At 36.9% G+C, this 23,572-nt stretch overlaps 1 protein-coding gene across 4 annotated transcripts in view; it reads right to left on the bottom strand.

Moving 5' to 3' along the window:
• Positions 1 to 11,055, bottom strand: part of STRN (striatin) — a 52,167-nt gene extending 41,112 nt beyond the window's left edge. For all 4 annotated transcript variants that reach the window (XM_017746631.1, XM_017746638.1, XM_017746642.1 and 1 more), the window contains exons 1-3: positions 10,950 to 11,055; positions 3,593 to 3,666; positions 393 to 471 (exon numbers count right to left, since the gene is read on the bottom strand). In XM_017746631.1, coding sequence (XP_017602120.1) covers positions 393 to 471; positions 3,593 to 3,666; positions 10,950 to 10,978 — 182 coding nt within the window. In that variant the 5' untranslated portion in view covers positions 10,979 to 11,055. The remainder of the gene's footprint in view (positions 1 to 392; positions 472 to 3,592; positions 3,667 to 10,949) is intronic.
• Positions 11,056 to 23,572: the final 12,517 nt, after the last annotated feature.

Below are 23,572 nucleotides of genomic sequence, written 5' to 3'. Positions count from 1 at the left end.
GCAAGCCAAAATAAGTTTCCCTTCTCCAATCCTAGCTGTTTTTATTTTACACAGCTCTTAGCAGAACTACTTGTGTCTTTTGTTTTTTAATTGCAAAGTGTTATGACCCACTGTTCTCCCATGCAGATTGTTTGATTATACTCAGTGAAAGACAAGTAAGTGAGATCAGGAGTTTTTTGACTTGACAAGGCTTCTCATCTGAAGTTATGAACTAAAATTTTTCAAAACCCAAGGAAAAGTAGTGCAAAAGCTCAATGAACTTCATCACACACACTAACTTTTCTTTCAGTAAAATACAACTGAAAAAAAAAATCCAAATACTACCACCATCAGATTTCATTAGCAGACTCTTGCTTTGCATTTGGTATTTGAGTCCTTTTTTCAACACTTACTGTCTTAGCAGCTGTCGTCCTTGTTTCCATATTAGCTGACTGTTCTGTTGTGGCTGAATCTCTGTCTCATTCCCTTCATCTGTAAAATATTATCTTATTACATTTCTTCCCTTTACCTATTTGCATAAAAGATGCCCATCCACTTGAAAAGACAAATGTGATCTGCCTTAAAATGATTTGGAAAGGTTTCATAACAAAATTCAAAATGCCAATAATGAAGGGAGAAAAAAAATGCACATAGCACATAACTGTAGTACTAGATACACATAAAGATTTCCAGGTACACCCTACACTATGAGAGCGAGTTCCACTAGTCCTAATTCCTAAACAGTCCTACTCCAGGAGGGCATGTTCCTACCTCCTTTAGGGGCACATAATGACAGACAGTCTGCAGTCCAATTTTTGCTTAGACTTCCAATATAATTGCTGCTCACAATAAGTTTGAATACAAATATCTTTAACTACTAACAATATCAAATGCAACTGTGGCATGATATCAACTCATAGCTTCCCAATTTCCTTAATATTTGATAGTTCGACATAAATCAACAGATCTACTTACATCAACTTTATCCTTATTTGTATTAGTTTTGTAGAAATAAACAAACAATAGAGTCATTTGTTTATTTTTTAACCTCAAAAGTTGTAGAAAAATTTTCATCACATTTCCCCTAACCATAATTTTGTATCCAAATTTTACTACTCCAGGAAAATCTACAAAAAACAAACAAACAAACAAACAAACCAACATGTGGCTGTTCTCTTAAGAAAACTATGAGAATGCTGGCAACCAACAGCTACATGTTTATTCCATATATACTTCCACAGCACATGATGGTGGGGTTTTTTCCCTCTCCTCAAAGAGATGCATATGCATGTGCTTCCCAAAAGAAAAGATCTTCGTTTATTATCTATGAAAGCCTCTACAAAACTTGAAAATCTTGTGGTTCAAACACTGAAGGATGAAGAAACTTCCTGTGTAAACAAAACTTAAGAACCAGAAAAACCTGTGGTATAATCCTATGAGTAACTTGATATGTGACGTGGGAAAGCTATTATTCTCGTCAGGAAGTAATTTACCTTTAAACAACTGAATTAATACTATACAAAAACCCCCCACCACCTATCCAAAGAAGCTATCAAAGACTAATGAGAAGTCACATGCAAGGAAAGACATATGAATTTTAGACATCTCAAATTCACAAGCCTATTTAATAGCAACCACAGGAAATAAACGCACAATCATTTTCTAATGACAACTGGACACAGCTGGATCCAATGCACAGCTACCAAAGCTCAGTCTATAATTATTAAAACATGACTGAGGTAAATCTGCCTGAAAATTCCTTTTGAAAGCAAAAACCCTTCTTCTGAAGGCACTGTTAAGTATACCCACAGGCAAGAGTTCTCTTGTGCTTAGTCTGCTCAAAAATGATGACTGCTAGCAGTAGCAGTGGTTTACAGATAAGAATGAAGAGATTTGCATTATAAGCAAATTATAGCAGAAGATACAGTATAAACAGTATAAATAAATAAATAAATAGTATAAATAATTTTTAAGTATCCCTTTAGCAGGAGACTGAAATCTTTCTTCTAAAATTGTGTTACAGACTCACCAAGAGATTGGAAAGAAAACAAACAACAAGGACCCATACGGAAGAACTACTACCAAATATTTCCACTTTTTTTCACGACTGGGCAGGAAAAACAGGGATAGGGCAAGGGGAATATATGGACACACAGCTTCAGTATTTGTCAAAGACAACTTTAAAAGAGCATTAGAACAAAGTTTCTATTTTAAGTCATCAGTCCAGACTTGATATAGAACAAAAATACACATTTCTGATAGCTATATATAGAATACAATGGGATAAATTAGAATAATGGAATTTGAACTAAAGTATTTCCACAATGTTGACTTTGCAGAATTAATGCACAGGCTAGAGCTCTGCTGGGCAAGCCAGGCATCCCACTACATTCCTCAGCTGGAAACTGGAGCAACATGCTGTAGCTGCATCCTGAGAAATTACAAAAAAACCCCACGGTTGTCTAGGATTGTGGTATGATCAGGACAAAGTTTTCTAATGGTCCAGATACAGACTGAGGTCTTCCACTTAGTAGAATTAAATAAATTAAATTTTAATTTTAAAAATTAAATATTTCTTCAGTTATGGAAATAACATTGATAATCACACAAAATAAAATTTCTCAAAAATTCATTAAGAACTTGGACAAGAAAGGCCTGGTGTAAAGCTTTGTTAGTTGGTGTGGAGTCGGATTTTCTGTTTGTTTGGGGGTTTTTTAATGACCTTTTAAACCCAATGAGGTAAGAAATCACCATGACCGTCAACTAGACCATCCCCTCCACAAACCAAGTGACAGAGGTGAGATCTGCAGACTTTCTATGCTCTTCCTTTACATACAGGTGGTTCCAATGTCACTGTAGTAGGAGTATCAGGAGACTGAGACACAACAAACATCACCTATTTTTTCAATGGCTTGACCTATAGCCAGATCTCCGTACCTCTTTTTTTTTTTTTTTCCTTTCCTGAGGAAAGGGTAGGGAGATAAGAGGGATAAAAGGAAGTAATTTAAATTCTTAATTTCTCCAGTTCAGTGCTTAAGTCTATTTGTGTGAAGTAAGAGATGAAAACTAATCAGCCTTCTAGAGACCAAGGCAAAAAACCAAAATTAGCTAAATGCATCTCCAATGATCATTTGAATTCTGCTGAGAAATCTCCCATTCAAAAACTCTCTCTTATGTCCAATATGCACTTTAATTATTTCTTTTCCTGGAATACCATTGAGGTAATTGAACAAAAAATTATTAACTATATATATTTCATTCAGAAGAATTATACAGAGATAAAAGGATTCTATTGCTATGAATCTAGTATCATTCTGTTCTAAAATATCCATACACATTACTAAGGGACAGAAAAACTACTCTCTCCAAGAGCAGTCTGCTCATTTGGGTTTGGATTTTTTAAAATCTAAACTAACTTGATTTATTAATAGACCCTTTTAGAGCACTAGCATATATTTTTAATTGTACAAGAGAAAAATATAGGATTTATTAATTATCTGTATTCTCATTGCTCCATTAAGACTTATTTTATCAATACTATCAATTCAGCATTTGCACATAACACAGCTAAACTTTTATGCCAGTAATAAACTCATTCTCAATAAATTCTTACCAGAATCATAGTTCGGTGGCTTCATATCTCCCTGATTCAGTTCTGTGCCATATTTTAATTTGTGGTATTTAGCCCTGAAAGGAAACCAAACCAAACCAACAAACAAACAAACAAAACAAAACAAAAAAAAAAAAAAAAAGGAAAAGAAAAAAGAAAAAAAAAGGGGGAAAAAAAAGAAGAAGAAAAAAAACCTATTAGTACATTTAAAGGGTATCTCTAAATACATAAATGTCACCTGTTTTCACTTGAAAAGCCATTCCTTTCTTCTAGGCTAGGAACAAAGCAAACCAAATCATTTTACCAGGACTTCAGATACGTAATTTTATTAATTTTTTTTTTTTCAAGGGTTACATGTAATTGCACAGTGAATACTGAGGAAACAGAGCAGTTGACTGCAGATTTTACAAAATGTTCTTGCTACAGAAAAGGTTCCTTCCCTGGGGACACGAGCAACTCTTCTGCTTCCCTTCCCAACCCCCAGTCTTTCCTTTTTAGCCATTGCTATGAAACATTTTTACTACCCATGTCAGTTCAGTGCCATCTACTTCATATCTCATATTGTCACTCCATTAAGAAAACTCCAGTTTTATTCTTTGAAATGCTGTGCTCTCCAACAGCAGCAGGCCCTCAGTTAGAAATATTCTGAACAAGACTTTGCAATGACAGCTCACCCACACCAGTTTCTCTCAAAGCTGCTAGGTCTGCCACTTGACCAAGTGCAAAAATGGAGACTTTCTTCCAAAAACATTTAGCCTTCAGAAAATCTAATGTAAGAAGCCCCACAAAGCATGCCATACAATGACAACAAGAGTAACTACAAAAAAAAAAAACGGAAATGCTTTTTAATTTAAAAAGCTTCATCCTAAAGACTCAGTATGTACAGACTCCTAAATACACATAATAAAACCACAGTAGTACAGTATTACACATGCACATGTAAGTTATTCAAGATTCATTACAGAAGTCTTATAACACTGCAACAGAGAAAGTGAATCAAAGTGAGCCTTTACTAGTTTTGCAATCTGCTCCCTCCTTCTCTCATACTCACTAGAACTTCGTAAGTACAAAATTACAAGTTTTATACATTCACAACTGGGTAGAAGAGTGGCACTGGTATTAGTTCCTACCCTGAACAAAAGGCTGAGAACAAGTCAGGAAATGCTGCATGTGCAGCCTGGGAGTAGTGGGACAATCGAACAGCACACACATACAAGCAGTTCAAACGCAAACGTACAAAGCGGAGTGCAGGGCAGCAAGAAACAGGCTGAAAAAGACAAAAAAAATAAACCTCTCACATGCACCAACAAGAAAATGAGCTTCATTAGCTCCACTAGTCACAAGGGAGCTCTTCCACTTTAAATTTGTTTTTTAAAAAGTTAATGGGTTTGACACTTCGTAATTTTATAAGGCAAGTCTTACTAAGCTTGCATGACTGTATCAAGAATGGCTGCAAAAAATGTTTTCAAGTTACCTACACCTCCTGATTGCTTCTTCAACATCTTCATTATACTACTGTTTTCTTTTGCTTTTTCCTATTTCATCAAGAAAACCCATTACTTCTAACAAAATAGTGCTGAAGAATGCTTGGTAGCTCTTACACTTCAATATCAACAGTACTAGCTTCCTACTAATCCAGCTGCGTTTTAATTATAATAAACATTTAATTCTGACTGAGAGGGGTAAGTGAAGAGTGAAGAAGTGCCTCTTAGGCATAGCAGCATTGACAGATGAAGGAACTAACTCTCAAGAGCCAGAGCACTAAGCTCTAGCTCAGCTGAGCAGCAATCAACAAGGAAAGGAGAAAGGATGTACCTGAAATATATTAACAGGAATAGATGAAAGTTACACATTTTAGTCGGTACAGAAAAGAATAACCAAAAGTAGAACAAAATCAAAGCTGAATGCTCAATCAAAATATTTATCTTTTCTTTTCCAACTATCCGTTTCTTACATGTTACCCTGGTAAAACAACTGCATTTCGTTATTGTTAAGTATTGATGCTATGTATACTTCTCCCCCACCGTCACTAATGAAAAGCAATAATTAATCAAGAACTAAGAAATCCTCTACTCTGTCACCAACCTACCCCACCAACTTTAAACACTACAATTTTTTATGCAGTCATGAATTCAAGTGACCCTAATGTGTAATCTATTTTGATTTGATTTATCAGAAGTGAACAAATATTACTACTCTGCTCTAATCTGGATTACTGAAAGATGTGTTCTACTTCAGTCCTTCAAATAATTTCAGGGAGAAGTTAGTCTTGCAGCAGTCGATATTTGCTTTTATTTCGTGGATTTTATATAAAGTTCCACTACACTAACTAATTTTCTTATCAAGTTTTGTTAATAATTTCCAGTCTAAGTAAAATGTTTGCTAGGTTCACTGAAAGGATCATTCTTTGTACCTTTCCTGTGCCTCAGATCTCACGTTCTTCAAAATCCATCTTTCAAAGATTCAGACTGCAGTTTTTTAAACATCTCAGTATATTTATTTCAATCTCCTAAATCCATGTTTGCTTATTTTTTAAGTTACTTCCCTCTTAAATCAACAGTAATAGTCTTCTTTCTTCTTACTGAAGTTTTCCCCACTCATCAAAAGCATTATAAAATCATTTCAGCAAAATGAGATTATTCATTCTAAATCCACTTTAAACTGTTAGTAGCAGGATTTTGTAACTGGTTCCATCTTATAATGGAAGAGCTTTTAAAGCTTTTGTTGTTATTCTTTACTTCAAGAGGATAATGTAGATTATATGGTCTTGTACACTACTGGCCCTTTAAATTTATTTTAGGGCCAAGCTGGACTAAGATTTCATCTTTTAGAGGACCTAACTTTGTATATTGCAGGCAGAGATCAGTAGCACTACAGAAAAGGCAGAAGAACCACGTTCTAAAAACGAGGCAATTGAAGAGATGAAAATCCCCAAAAAGTAATCCTTATTTTCAATATTGCTGACAAAGTTAAAAAAAAGTTATAGAGCTCTGACTGCACAAAATGACAAAAAAACCCCAATTCTATAATCAAATCTGAATTAAATTCAATTGGTATAAATTCAGGTCTCTCAGCAGGACAGAGTTAGACTTGAAACAGAAACATGAGTATCATGCCGAAGTGTGTGACACAGTGAACTCATCTTTGGTTGTGGTCAGCTTCTAAATTTCAGGAAAATATTACAAAAAACTCCCATAAAATCAATACAGACTGCTAATAGGCCATCTAGGAAATATTTTCTACACTTCTTCAGGCAGTATGAGATTTATTACTAGACACTTTTTTATAATACAGCTGAAAATGTCACAGGTATGAAAGACAAACAATCTTCTTTCTAAAGTGCACTAAGAAAAGGGCTGAACACCATGATTCAGACTCCAGGACAAGAAGGGAATCCTGACCCTTCAGTTACACACACATATTGCAATCTAAGGCTATGAAACTTTTCACAAAATAACCTTTAATTCTTTTCTACACAAATTCTAAATATCACTTATTCCATTAACACATTTTAATTTAATTTATTTTTACAATGACAGAATATCTCCTGCCCACCTGTAATGCTTCATTTTTTCACTTTTTCAGAAATCACATGGTCCACTTTAAACAGCTTTAAAATGGCCACCTGCAGTTCACATGGAACTGTAGCTCACACATCCCAGTAGTGTGATACTACCAGCACAAAAAAGAGATAAAGTATTTTTTGTGTAAAAAAGTATAAAAGTATACAAAGGACAGTGGTTTGGTGGCAGGGGACAAAAAGAAACATCTCAAAGATTTGTTATCTGAAACTTGTTCAACTTGAATGATTTACCTTCCATTTCTGAAAATTACATATGAATTATTAACAGTATGCAGAGACAGAAAAATGACTTGAAAATAACTACCTGAAGGACACAACTTTATAGAAGGTGTTTTCTATCTGAAAACTAGCCTTCCAGTTATTTGGAAGAAAGCTATTTTAGCACTGTGAAACTATGTTCCTGGGTAGACGCCTTACTCAGATAAGTATGAATATTACCACTGCTTTGGCTTTTGCCCTTCATTACACAATTCTCCTCTTTTGATCATCAGTATTTTCCTTCAACTATGTGTCTTCTATTCAGTGCTTGGAGACATTCAACGTGGCAAGAATTGCTTAGGAAAATGCTAAAAGCCTTCATCCAAATTTCTTAAGACTGAGTGCAGTGAAACTTTTCTGAATACTTCACACAGAAACAAGTTTGATTCCAGTCAAAGAAAGCCACTATTTCTTGGAAATATCTGTCGCCAGACCTGAAGCATCTGATCCAGCTGTGCTGAGAGAGCCTGCCAAAACATCCGTAGAAGATCTGGGAGCTGCCGCCAAATCAAGAGACATAAACAAGAATGACTGCCAGGAACAGCACGGCGAGATATTCTACCCAGGGGAGAAGGCGCCAGCCTTACACTGATCAGACACATCAGTGCAGAAAACAACATAAAATTAAATCAACTGTTTCTAGAGACATGGCTCATGAGTCCAGTTCTTTGGTTGAAATATGTTAAGACAGGAAGTGAGCTAGACTAGCTGAAATAGGACATGTACTTGAGAGAAACAGTACTACATTTCATCTAGCTCCTGAAAATCCAGAGGCACCAATGCAATTTACTGGTGGTGGAGCAAGTATTGATTAAGTCATAAAAAGTAACCTTCAACTCTGAACAGCCTCACACTGCAATCTACTGGATGCTGGCAAAACTACATCAAAACTGCTATTGAAAAATACTAGCACTTAACTATGCACTAGCTCCTTCTAAGCTCTGTGCTATTTCGTCTATAAAGACTCTTCAGCAGAAATAACCTGGCTTGCTATACACACAACAAAAAGGTAACCTCACAATTACTGACAAAGAGTAAACATTAAACCAAATTTGCCAGAAAAGCATGACAATCAATAGTAAAACTTATTTTCTACCTTACCCACTATAAGATGATGTGACATGAAACAGAGAACAACAACACTCCCAAAGTTGTTTATTTATAGTAAAATTTGAAACTGTTCGGTTGATAAAAGAAATGTGGAGCAGCCACTACAGAGAACAGCAGCTCATGAAAGCATGTACCTGAGAAAACAAATGCTGCTCATTTCTTTTTCACGGTTTCCTGAGGGCATTGTGAACATGGAGTACTCTGGTCCACAATTTCATATTCTGTTCTGTTACTCATAACTTATTTCGTCTAGCTGAGAAAGATCTGAAATGCTGCAAGGGCAGGGCAGAAATGAAGGAATACAGGAATGATTCCCTGCCCCCTCACAGCGCATCAACCTTCCCCAACTCGACAGGAATGTCTTCCTCCTACCTTGTAGGATCTCATTTTCCAGCTCTGAGAACCCAGCGGAAAACGCAAGCATCCTGACTACTGCCTGACCTGGATGACAGCTGATTTAGGAAAATGCTGGGAAAGAGAGCAGTGTTTCCAAGCTCAGTATGTTGCCATTCTTTGAAATATCAAGCAAGAGCACTTGCTGGGAGATAATTCCAACAGAAATACATGACTATTTCTTCAGAAACTGGCAAATAAAACTGCTGTTTAAAACTACAAACTCATAAATAGCTGTCTCCAACACACACCAGTCACAAGCATCACATCTGCTTACAGAACCACTGCACACCCGTGCTGAAACTGTCACACTGGATCAGATCAGCTGACTGTAGCCTACTGACCTGAGTAACCAAGGCTAACGCCACACATTGCAGAAAAACAGACAACATAAAAGATACACATATAAAAACTGCTAATAAGAAGCCACCAAGTGTTTTTTCCTAATCCTGACAGGGACCGCTGCATTAACTTTTAAATGCCATCATTTAAGTGGCTTTTACAGAATACAACTGGGGGAGATTTTCACCATCCATATGAAAGTTTGATTTTTGTTTTTTTCATGTTACAAAGTTTCTCTGATGATACACAAAAATGTATTTACATAGTTTGATAATTTTAAATTGCTGAGTTCTGTGGGTTATGAACATGAAGTCAGAGATACTTTTACGTAATCAGGAATAGCTCCCTCAGTTTTGAAATACAAGAAATCTTCACAGAATACATATAACTTAATAGTATATCTTTAGCTGAACCAATGACACTAAGCTTTGTAATCATGCTTCAAATGTAAGCCTTTCCACAGCCATAAACTGCAAACTCCATTATGCATACATTTCATATTTTTCTGGGCTATTTGATATAAGATCAGTACCATAAGAAGGCCTGGGCAAAAAGAGTATCCAAGCATTCCTCCAAGAACTCCCCAAAGGAGAAGAAAATACACTGGAGCCCTGGGGCTACGGCCGGCCAGAACCCTGTCTGCATCTCTATGCTAGCAGATTAATTGGTTGCTACCAGAAAGAGATGAACTGGATGGTTAAAGACATGCCTTGTGCTAAAGCAGCCCATATAAGATGAGCAAACGTAAATGCAATACAGTGATGTAACTATTAGTGTCCTTTTAAAATTATCTACCAGTGATATTCTATTCCTCATTTGCATATGTGTATACTTTTAATCTTATTTCCACTAAACAAACTATTTCAGAGGCTTATTTTATTAAAGAGAAGCAGGAATTACCTGATAAGAAAATAATAATGTAAGCAATAATTGCTCTGCAGCAGTACCATAAATATACTCTTTATTCAAGAATTTTAAAAGACATTTCACTAACTAAAAGAATTTAAACTAAACTTGGCCTAAAATAAATCGGTTGAACAGAGAGATTTCTGAAACCATGATAAAAAAACAACTTGCTTGCCTCAAAGGTTAGAGTAACAGGGAAGTATATATACGAATAAAATGGTAAACTGAGGACTTGTACTGAAATCTCCATGAACAAAGAAATAAGACATTGATTAACTGGTAAACACAAACATTTTTTCAATCATACAATTAATCTCCAAAAGATATTCTTGTAGAGTCTATCATACCAAAAAGACTAAAATTTACCAAGATTAAAAACTAGTAATTATTAGACTGAAGACAGTTATTCAAGATTTCAGTCGTCACATATTAATAAACAAAGCTAGTACTTTGAACAAAATGAGAATACACTGTAATTCTCGAGTATAATCTACACAGTTCAGTGGAATTTTACCAAGGAAAAGTATTCATTATTGATCAGCTATGGGTTTTGTTAGCATATTTTTGGAGCCACACTATTTTAGCTATTGTTCTTATCATAATGCAGACATTTAGAGTTGTGGTTTTATTTAGTACAGTAGTAATTGTCAATCTGAGAACTGAGTAGATACAGAAAAAATATTTCCTGGTTTTGTCAAATACAAGGGCAAAACAAAGTTTGTGTCTTCAGCATTTCTTCATCATGTACTCATCACTAAAGCAGCATACCTTTCCTGTTTGAGCGCATATTCCAGCATTTTGATTCTTCGCACTAGATCCTTCTTCAGATTTTCCTGTCCTTTCCTTTCACCTTGAAGAAAGGCGATCTGGGCCTGCAAAAGGAAGTGTTCAATTTAGAAGCTGCTTCCTCAAAATCATTCAGTGTAGCTCTTAAGTGTGTGCGTCTTCCCAAGTTATTTTAATATTCATTTGTAGAGTTCAAAAGAAATGGGCTTACTATGCTTCATAAACATTAAACACTTACAAAAACCACTGCATAGATAAGCCTCCTAAACTACATGCTTATTACAGATCAAAAAAAAAAGGGAAAGAAAAAAGAAATAAAGCCATTTTGGTTTGTTTGACAGGGTTTATTTTCTCTCTTGGAGAAACATTCAATAAAGGATAAGAAATGGATAAAATAAGCATACAAAAAACCTTCAGCAGATAAAGGTATTTACCAACAATAAGCAAAAGAAGATGATAAAGTACTTCTGCTCACTAAGTGAAGTAGTGAAAAATTAGGGTATAATTCTATAGATAGGTTAGACACATGATACTCGCAAAAAAACCTGATGTAAACCATGTTCAGCTAAAATAAGAACAAAAGAAAAATAAAACCCTGTTTGTAATACAGGGTTAAGTGTTAATTATGATACTTACTAAAATAGGTTAAGGAAAGTTCTCCAGAAATACTGTAATTAAGAGAGGAAAAAAAAAGGAAAACAGGGAAAGGTATTTTGGTGAGGGAGACAAGGGAGAAATGGGACATAAGTAAATAAAAGTCAAGCAGAAAACAGACAGCTAACCCTCTATCAACTTCCAGCACATTTAGTTGCTTGTGAAAAATCCCCTTTAAATAGAAAATTATGACAAACACAAGATACTAATTCCTAATCATGAAGGAAGAACTACCTGCTTTTGTACCTAATGCTCAAATCAAGTCCATTATAAGGGGCCAAGTTCTTGTGCTTGCTCAACTCATAAGTACACTTTTAGGCAAAAATACCTACAGGCAGTCACCACTTCATGCCACAGCCTCACCTGCCATTTCCAGGATCAGAAGCTTTCTGCACCTCTGCAGCTAAGTCTCCAAGCATCTCATTTGTCTCTTGAGAAGCACAAACAGGATAAAAGGCAATTGGTCTAGACCATCAGCTGTTGAACATGAAGACCAAGAAGCCTTTCATTTAAATAAATGCACAGGAAAGTCAGGGATTAAAAATGAGCAAAAATATCCTACCCTCACCTATCACAACCTTGCAAGCAGTCCCCAGGTATTTTAGTTAATGGAGATAGTTGCTTCCAAAGACTCTGACTGTGGATTTTTACCCCAAGGTGAGAAAAAACAGAGTCTGTAAACGTAATTTTCTCTCCACCAACTATAAAGGGAAGGCACACAACTAACTTGGTTGAATTTTAGTGACCAGGCAAGACGAATCTTACTCCAAAAGCCCATTTGTTGGCGACCTAACAAATAGCAGCTGCTCAAAAATACCACACCAGCTGACATAATTTCATTGCTCCAGTACAGCCAATAAATAGCTTGACAGACACCTGAATGATCCTTAACTGCCAGTCACCAACTAGACCAGCCAGTTTATGACAAGAGAAAAACACTGGCTGCTCTCCAACAAGGTCAGTCAGCACCTTCAATAGGGGAAATATATTTGAATTAAAAAAAAAAAAAAAAAAGTCAACTGAATCAAAAGAAAGACCTCTCACTCTGGCATCAAGAATTACAATTGAATTCTAATGTCAATTTTCTGCTCAGGTTTAAAGAAAAGCACAGGAGAAAGAAATGCTGGTGCTGGAGTCAGCATTTCCTACCCTGAGGATTGCAACTGTGCGAGAAGCATCTCAACTCAACAAGGTCAGCATCCCTCCCAAGAGGAACATCTCAGACACATATAACTTAGTTTGCAGTAACTGCACAGACACACAGATTCTCTCTCCCTATCTCCACACAGGCCCAGCAGAAGTAAACACGAGCCCTTCTAGTCAAGTGAGAGAACATCCAAATGCGCTTCTAAAAGCAGAAGATCATGATGTAAATATGTATTTGGCTGGAATGAAGAAGATCATCCAATGCTATCAGGACACAAGATGAAGCGATCTATTATGTGACCTGCTGTCTGCAAGCAATTTCTAGCCAAGAATGAACTGACTGAACACACTGGAATGAAGCATTTTTACCCGGAAGGCTGGCAAACAACCCAACTCAGACACTGCTACACTACAAAGGTCAAACCAGCATTACTGTGCTAACAGTTGAGGCTAAAGTCATCTTCCACTGCTAGGAGCCCAAACAAAATGAGAAATTGCAACTTCTCAATAGTTTTAAAAGCTTCCTTTTATAAGAGGGAGAGGCATAAATGGATATGATTCAGAAATATCATACGACACCTCCTTCATGTGGACATCTTCTGTTGTCAGTAATATGTCCATGCTCTTAATGTGATGTCTTAGAACTTTCCTTTTCCCCAGACTTTCAAGAAATCTTTGCGTTTTTTGCTTAAAATGCACTCAGCAACAACAGCCCAAGAGCCATTTCTCCAGCCCTACATAAGCTAATTGCTAGGAACCTTCAAGGTTAATAAATATATACTTTACAGATAGGTAGTTTTATTGGTACTTCAAGAAACTGAGAATAATTTTGCTCTCTCCTTGGAGGCTGCACAGTTTCTAGCACAGTTTGTTCATGCTTTTCTTCGAAGTAGCATCCTTACGTCTAATACTCACTATTTTTGAGAAATTCTGGCTCTGAAAATGAGAATACTTACATTTGGTCCTTTTCATAACATAGAGAAATGTTCCCTCTTTTTTCCACAAGATTTTAGCAACCCTTATCCCTCATTTATACAAGTACTAAGTAATTACAATTAGGTCAGCCTCAGTGGACAATAAACATCAGTTATACATGTAAGCTTAAATATTATTTAAGAAATTCTTAATGATGATATTCAGGTTTACTTATATTGCACATAAGGATAGTATTAAAATAATAACTGAAATTTTATACTAGCAATAATACTCTAAAAGTTCATATGTCTTAAGCAGATTTCATTCTTTAAAATGTTTGGCAATCAACTGAAAATATGCAAAGGAACCTAAATGTTCACACCATAAAAGAAACAGACACACTCTGCAGATAAATGCAAACTGAATAAACAAGTACAATGAGTTTAAATATCTAAAATAACAAATCATGACATGTAGCAGAATTTTCTCAGTCTCTGAATAATACAGTGATAACTGCAGGATCACTATTTCCAATTAAAACACATAAGACAACACCTGTCTAAATGTCTGTGTAAACATTTAATGTGCAGGAGGTCTGGACTAAAACATGATGAAAATTATAACTGAACTGCACAACTCCAGTTTTCTATGTTTCAGGCATAAATGACAGAATTTTACCAACAGACTGAGGCTCCACAGGTGACTTCTACAGCTGCAGCTTTAGCCCAAGTCAAATCTGAAGCCTGAGCTACACCTGAGGGAGTAGAGGAGCAAAGGAGAGTCCCTTCCACTTTGACTAATCTGCAACACTGTTCTACACTTGTGTTTTGGCCACTCCTGGGAAGGTTTGCCAAAAATTTCAAGAATTCGCAAATATTCCCAACAAACAGGTTCTGCGACAACTGACCTTCTAGGCAATAAGGTTAAAATGCATCAAGTCATAAGCCAGTCTTTGCAAACCTCAAAATCGCCTACGGGGATCACGCAAAACCTCATATTGTTCCTTGCCTTATGGGTGGGGCGCATCGTCTCCATAAAGCACCCGGCCCCGCTGGCTCCACAGCAAGAATCAAGGCAGGATCCGCCTCAAGTTTATTCCAGGCTAAGTGCTACAAGTTACTGTATTCTAACTCAACTGTGAAATTACAATCAAGAGAGAAGGAGAAAACAAACCAAACCAAACAAAAAACCAAAATCAAACCAAACAAAAATAGCCCCCACAAAACCAGAGAACACTGGAAAAAGACATGCCTGGAACAGTCTATTTCAGCTGCAATTGTTGTGTCCGGTATTTTTTTTTCCATTTTATCTCACTGTATTGTTTTGCATGACCAACTGCAACATAACCTAGAAGCGTCATACACATCCAGTCTAAGTTACAACACTGTAGCTATCTTAACTATTCCACTTCTCTACTAAGGGATTTTTAAAAAAACATTCATTCTTAAAAAAATTTTCAGAGGCAACAACACTGCTGTTTTACAAAATTCCCCAAAAGATTCTAGTATCACATTACTGTGAAGTAGACAAAAAGGTGAGACAATGTTTTCGGTAGCACTGGGTTATAAACAACTCTTTTTAAAATGTTGCTGACTTCCTAATAGAGGCTTAGCAGCCATAACAACATAATTAAATAATGAAATCACATCTTAGTAAGCCCAGATTCTACCAATGTTTAAAAATTTACACTGAAATTTATAATTCCTCGAATCAGCAACCACAACAACAAGCATGTTTAAAAGTATATTATATTTAGATATCTTTTTAGGCTGACACCTCAACACTACCAGAGAGTAGGAGATAAAAAAGTACTCCTCTTTAACAGGAAATTTTAAAAAATAAACATTCTATGACTGCTAAACAACTGATGCACATTTAGTATCAACTTCTATCAGTTACTGAATTTTACAGCTATTTCAAGTTAAAAGGCAATTTATTTTTTTTAATTCATAAGACTCAAAAATTATAAAAAGCCTTTCTATTCTTCTCTGAAATAGTCATCTTAATATTTTAAAGTAAATCTCACTTCAAATTCATGGACACTTAAAGGTTAACAGACATCATTTGACAAAGAGCTACTAAGACACACAATTCTCCACATAATGCTTCCAAAATTCAACAACCAGGTCTTCACAGGTTGAGAGAAAGAGAACAAAGAGAGGGGGAAAAACTGTAAGAAAAGTATTACAAAAAATATGCAGATAGCTAAAATAACTAAATACATTATGGAGATTGATTAATCTGGAACAGTTGTGCTAACCGGTCTACCAAGATCTGCCAGAAGGATTCTGCAGGCTGCCAGGGTACTCAGTATTTTAGATTATAGTTGGCTCACTGAAGCACTACATATTTTAGTATATTTGTAAATAAGTGTAAGCATGCCCCGGGGGTGAGAAGAAAAGAGAGGGAGTGGGGAGGGGAAATATCAATGGTCTAGTACAACTAGGGAACAATTTTAAGAGGCACCATACTTCACATCACTACACACACCTACTAGCACTCTGTGCCAGGAGAGGCTAGGAAGCTTTTGTAATTCCTGAAGCCACTTAAGATAACACAAAACTGAAGTGGGGCCACAGGCTGAAACGACTGGCGGGCACCAAGGCATATTTAACTTCACCCCACGAAGAAGGTACTTCACCCCATTCATCCCTCACATGCTCATGCTGGGTGATACCACCTCATGAGACCAGTGTACAGCACTATCTGCTACTGGTACTTTATTTTTGTTGGACTTCTCAGAGCTGTCCTAAAACTAGCATCAGAGCTAAACCCAGAAAATCCATCCAAAAGAAATCAAAGATTTAGCTTACAGTAAAAAAAATACGGCTAAAAATGCCATTTACTTACCTTCTTTGTCTCTGTTTTTCAAACAGTGTTTTCAAAGAGAAAACACTGTTTGAAAAACAAATTCAGTAAGACTGAAATACTCCTAATAAACAATCCAGAACTGATTCACAATTTATTCCGGGCAATACCTTGATTACTAACTTAGGCATCTCAAAAACAGGAGGACTCGTCTTTCCGCAGTTTGAAGTGTTTCAGTACATAGATCTCTGTTCAGAATGCCAGTCTTTCTTTTATCCTCTCTTCAGTGCTGCCTTTCACTGTTCTATCAGTTGTAAGCATGAAAACAGTTGCCAAGCAATGTATATTCAGCTCATTTAATCATTCTTCACTTGCAAAAATTTTCTCTAAACCTCCAGTCACTTCTGTGGCACACAGTACTTAAGTGGTGAATATTAACTTTTTTTTTGACCCAAAAGCATGTGCCATATAGACTGATACAAGCACAAAAAGAGTTCAGCTTTTAAATGTGATGTAATTCTATAAGCAACACTGCAATGGCATGTCACAAAATAATCACATATTATGAGCTGGAGTCCAAATTGCAAATGCTCAAACTTCTTTCCTCTTGCTGTACAAGAACGGCAGAAATGCAGCGACAGCAGTCAGCACCAGGATTGATAAACAGACTCATGGCCCACATTTAAACAGACAATGGAAGTTCACAGGCCGAATGAATCACTTGGGGTATGGCAAGACAAGGGAGAAAAAATCTGGAGGAGATTTTTAGATTTGGCTTCAGTAGCAGAAGGAGGAGTGAACCAGACTTGACCACACAAGCATTTGCAGAGGCAATTGGCACAGTCCTGCTCCTCACTCCTACATCCAGGATCAGCTACTCCTTGTATTCAAGCATGCATGACCACTCTGAACTGACTTGGACATCAAGTGAAACAAACACAAAGATAAGTGATTTTGTTCTCACCTCCTGTTTACAAGCTTGGATATGAACATCATGCATGTCATTTTTGCTCTGATGCTTTTGCGATCCTGCCCTATGTGACTGCACTAAAGGGAAACATATTCCTGGCTAAGACCAGAAAAAATGCAGTCTTTCCACAATGCAATCTTTAATTTAGCTTATTTATCACTGGGTTATTACCAAAAATAATCAATACTAGTGAGTATATAGCAAACTTTTTTCAAATAGGAAAAGAACATATGGATGAGTTCATCTACAGGCCCACACAGAACAAGTCACTCAGACAAAATGAACCTTTGTCTTCACATTTCAAAGTATTTTTATTTCTAGATTATTGTCTGTGAAGCTTGGATTCTGAGTACTCTGAAATGATGCAAAAGAATTCTTTCAGGTATCCAAGCATTTCTCACCATTTAAAGCTAAAACATAAGAATCCCTCCTCTACTTCAAAGTCAATTCTCACCACTTTTTAACTAAGAAACTTAGAAATGAGGACTTGACAAGGCTTGCCAGCCTTGTGAAGCCAAATATACAAGTAGGTTACTGACCAATACTTATTTTCTCAGAAAACTGTGTACTGGTAACAGTTTTAGTTAAGGCTTGGTATCTGTACAGTCTTACTTCTTATAGCATTAAATTAAGATGAACTAAAAGTCTCAGGCAATTCGTGTGATCCTCCCTGGGGAATTTTACACAGACCGTTCTAAAATTAGTAAATAAAGTTTCCGTGTCTACTGAAACGTCAATAAAGGCTAAGTTATATTTGCAACTTGTTGATCCAACAGTGCCAAGTTACTTATCCCTGATGCAATAAAACAGCCACAAGCCAAGACCCTCAGAAGAAACAGAAGGGCTACATTTTGAGTAGGACACAGAGATACCAATTAATTAAAAATGTGCACTAATAAAGACACATAGGATGTTTTACCATATGCTAACCTGACACTGAAAACCAAAGTTTTCCACCTAGAATATAGCAATTTAATTGATTTTTGCTCAATCCAACAATTCCACAGCAATCACGAAAAACAGAAAAATGCCTTTTTCTTTTTGCAAGTATAACTTTCCATGAAAAGTCTTTGAAAGCTTTAAAGACCACTTGGAGTCAATGTAACACTGCAAAACTCTCTCTGTTCTTGCTATATCGATATTTACAGCAGCATTTTCCTAAATTATTTAGGCCTATTTAAGAAACACATTTTCATTACACTCAAACCAAATTACAGGTTTGACAGACATGAGAAGAATTGGAATATCTGATGGTAGGAAATGGCCAGATCAATTATGCAATAAAAAAAAATAAAACCCAGACTATAAAAACCAGGTACACACCTGCAAAGAACATTGTCTCATCAGTTTGTACTTACGTTCTACAAATTTCTGAATTTCTGAAAATCACTGAACATTCACTCTCACTGGTCCTCTTGCCTTAAATAAAAGAAGCCATGACAGCATATCAATGATTATATTGGAATTAGCCAGAAAATACAGTTTGCTTCATGTGAATCTGGAAAATAGAAAGCTTGCTAAAAGAAGTCTGTGAAAGAAAGGATATCTGGTAGTCACCAAGGCCCATTTAGCAAATAAACACACCTCACTATTGTGACCATGGCTTATTTTCTTCTGCCTTGCCTTTGATTTATCTGAGATATATAAAACAATAAAGTTGAAATTACTGCTTTTCTGCAGTGGAAACACATGAAACATTAATCACTGGTGGTTCTTTTGTACTGTCTGCCTTATGAGAAAAAATATTTTATAGAAGACTTTTACATCACTTCTGCCAATTCACCTTTCACTGAGAATCTCAGAAATTTGACCCACACCATCATATTTGAAAATTTTATACAGAACTTCTTCAAATGTTATTTATCTTCTATTTTATTGGTCAAACTGTATCTTTAGGACTTTTCCATTAACTTAATAACTGATTTCACCAACACACTGCTCATTAATTTTTCTCTGCACAACATTTTCAGATTATCCAACTATCAGAATGTCTTCTAACTAGAAATTTAATCCAACAAGAGGACCGTTATCTAAAAGCCAACAAACTGTAAATATCAACAATTTCTGAATCGAGTAACAAATGTCCTAAACCATACTATAAATAGCCACAGCCATCTGTCTGATTTGCCCCTTCTCCTCATTACTTCAACTTGTCTATCTCCAAGGACACAATCTTACCAAGTAGCATGCCTGGCCTGCCTCTTGCAGCAGAAAAGCAGCAGCAAGGGGCAAGATCTCCCACCGTGAACCCCTCCCAGCGAGCTAACATTACTAAATCTAACTTCCATACCCAATCTCAAGTGCTTATCTGTAACTTCCATCACATTCCTTCTATTACAGCTGTTTGCTGTAATTTAACCACATTTTATCTCATTTCATTATCTCTTTCTTTTTTCCCTATCACTTTGGTGGTTTTTTTTCTTTTGGCACTGTCTTACAAGGACTATTTTTAACAAAGCTGTAGAAACACAAGCACATTGTATCCACCCATTCTCCCTAATTTCCTTGCAAACCTTTTCAGAGGAAAGTTTACCCAGGAAAAATAATTTTCATGTAATGGTATCAGGTCCCACCACTCATATGGAGTCTGCTACTCTAAAGAAACAAGTTACTAGTTAGAGGAAATGAAAACTTCAGTAGTGACAAGGACAAAAGCTAGAAAATTCCTTAGCAGGATGTGGGGTTGTCCATACACACAGTTACATACAGTATAGCAGTTTGTTGCAATTTAGACCATTTGTGAAATAGGAAGAAATGCCAAAGTCTGCAAATTTGCACTTTTGCCAGAAAAATGTTTGTCAGAAGCAGAACTTTCCACAGCAACATATGCATTGCTTGCAAAGACAACATTTCTAGTCAAAACAAAAGCCATACACACACACACCTTCCAAGCTCATCCAGCTTTGTCGCTTGCTGGGACAAGGACGTGCATCGGCAGCACTCAGCTCTGCGGGGTCCCAGCCCCGGGGGCAGAGTCCCCATTGCTCCCCCCAGGGGTGACAGATGGCTAATTAAAAGGGAAATAACATCGGCAACAGTCACTCCCAACCAGTCAGAAGACGTATGGTTAAGGCAAGACACCACTATGGGAGGCAGTTCAACCCCTGCCTGCCTCAAGCAAAGATATGGATTTCAGTGCCCTGCACATGCATTTGATCAAACCCTTTGCTATTTTCGGATGGGCTTGTCCAACACATAATGACAACTCTGAAATGTCTCTGTGTCAGTCCAGAAAAATGCAGAATGAAAAAAACCTGAAGTTTAAAACCAGCAGAACAGGAAACCCTGTCTTGTCAACTCTCCCAAGCAGCTGCTAGAAGAACCTAAGAAAAGGAAAATCACTAATTTCTGAAAAGATATGAAAATAGATTATAACGCCATAAAACACTGTTTGTGAATACTTAAATGAGGATTAATAACATTAGTATTTATCCTAGTTAATTACTTCATAGGGCATCACAAAAGTCTATTCTTAGGGTAATTTTTCAATCTGCAGATGTCAAAGTACTGTAAACAGAAAGCAAGCATTAAAAGTTAAATATGTAATCAGCAGATAAGCATCATGGGGGCCCCATATTAATCTGTTTTCATTCTTATTTGATATACACAGCTTACTAATGATGTTTGTACTGCAGTCCTCTTTCGCCTCTAATGAGGAAGATTATATAATACAGGCAACAATAATTTCAAAAGGTTCAAGAAAAATAATTAGAAGATCAGAATAAGCATGAATATTTGCCAGGGAAAGCAAAATATAGGCACTGGTAGGAAGAAAAACCTTGGCAAGGCAGTACTAGACCAGTACCTAAGAACAGATTAAGCTGCCCGGCCTGCCAGCTCACACACGTTATGAGCTTGGGTGTGTGTCTCCTCAACAAGCACCACAGAACACAACAGAAAGGTATTCTACCTGAATATCACATCTAGTTCCACACAGTTAATTAGAGGGATAAGAAAAAGAGAAAATGAAAAGAAGCCCAGAGAGGAAGAAAAGGAAGCCAGGAAATCACAATGGGACTGACTTACAAGATGGTTTTTTGGAGAGAGGGTATATTTTGGAGCAAACCAACAACTACAGAGCAGTAGGGGAGCGAAGGGGAAGGGGAGCAAACAGTTTCATTAAAAGCACATTTAAAACGCCACTGACAAAGAAAAAGATGAAAAAGACAGTGACAAACAACAATAAGCACTACGGCAATTTCAAGTTACTTCAGTTTTTTTAATCAAATGGAATTTGATTTCAAGCACAGTAATACTGTGGCATAAGGTATCCCAAGTATTTCAATACCATGGCAGGTAAGGAACCAGAGATAAAAGAAATCTACCTCTAAGAAACTAGATCAATTGCAAGAAAAATTATGGGATACTAAGACCACCACACTAAATAGGTCCTTTGCCCCACAGCCTCCCAAGAGTGGATGGATAGTCTAGCACTGGAATTTGCATTGGATAGAAGTACAATGAGGAGCACTGCATCTTTATCTCAAGAGAGAAAGTGTCTGACCTCAAATTTCCATTACTCTGTTAAACATTTCCAAATACATAGGCCAACAAAAGGCTTCAGAAGGAGCACAGACCAAGTCTGTAATTAACACTGCTCATGCTTCAGGTGTACAATTTCTAAAAGCCATCCTGTAGTTGCTGAATCCCTACCACAAACCTCTCACATGAATCCAAGAACGTTCATCTGCAAATGGTCACAGCAGACGTTAATGCCTGATGTCTACAGAGGTAGCCAAGAATTTTGCACCTTCCTGAACATGACTCTGCAGCAGATAAATGCTGTTACAGCTTGTGGCAATGCCAGCCACAGCTAATTATAACTTTATTGAGATGTTTTGGCAAGAGTCAAAGGCATTCAAGCAAACAACGTGTGATGGGGTTATCTGCCACTGATAATACATGACTTCTGCGAACAGTCTAAATACTCTACTTCTTTCCTCCTGTCTCATCCATAATACCAAGCTTTTGAGGGATACCTGGGGAAGAAGGAGGAATGACATGCTGTTGAAGGACACGATAAATATGCAAAATGTTAATACTTTTAATGCAGTGGCAAAATTTCTTAGGTCCTGTAAACTTATTTTTTTTTCTCCAAAGCAATATTTGGTATCTTTACCAGCTATGAATATATGTCAAGATATTTATGGACCTCCACTGGATATATGACACGTGATGCTATTCCTATACACAGCTAAGCTAGTAACTTTCTACACAGTATTTACTGGATGTAGTGAATAGAAGCATGATTCAGTTACTAACTAATTTCTCATTGAATCATTGAAGTTAAAATAAAAATTACTCTCTTGTCCTCATGACCACTTCCTTTAAATTCGTGCAAGGGAACTCTCATTAAAGAACATCAAATCTGCCACTCTTCTCAGAGTGTTTGTTTGATGTTACTATAGAAAGTAAAATTTAAAAGATGAAAAAAAAACCCAACCCAATAACCAAAAAATAGAGAAGTGGTTTGCATTGCTAAACAGACTCAAGACTCTCTTGACAAAGACTGTACTTTCAAGGAAAGCTATAGAAAGAAGGGATGGACAGGAAGAAAGAGACAAAGAAAGGAGATCTAAAAAGGAAACCAGTAGACACTTTTCAGTCTCAAACACGGCCAAATGAGAATCAGTGGGCTGCTGGTAACATGGGCAGCGTTAAGGTTTAACACAGGGATTTTCTTGTAAACACCACCGAAGAGGAACGAAGGTAGTTGCATTATCGACTGTTATTGGAGTTAATGCAACGTGCACATCACTGAAGTATCTGACAGCAATGGCTCTAGGCCAGCAGCTCACAAGTTCTTTAACCACAAGATCACTATCAATCCTTTCATGCATTAATGAGCGTATCAACCCCATCGCTTTTCAAACGAAAACACTACATAACGTGCCCCATAGTAGCGAAGGGGATCCAGCCGGTCCCACGGGCCTGGTCGCTGTGCGGGAGAGGCAGCATCGAGGGCCGGGGGCAAATGCGGCACGAGCGGCGGTGCAGCGGCACAACGGGGGCGCGCTACTCGCCGGGGGCACATTTTAAGAGGGATTATGAAACTGGTGACAAGTTGGGGCAGCCGACCCTGAGGGGCACCCGGAAAACTCCGGGGAGGCGG

This window comes from Corvus brachyrhynchos, unplaced genomic scaffold (genome assembly GCF_000691975.1).
Source record: "Corvus brachyrhynchos isolate BGI_N302 unplaced genomic scaffold, ASM69197v1 scaffold70, whole genome shotgun sequence".
Taxonomy (NCBI): domain Eukaryota; kingdom Metazoa; phylum Chordata; class Aves; order Passeriformes; family Corvidae; genus Corvus; species Corvus brachyrhynchos.
The sequence above is the reverse complement of the archived record's forward strand: the minus strand, read 5'-3'. Positions and strand labels throughout refer to the sequence as shown.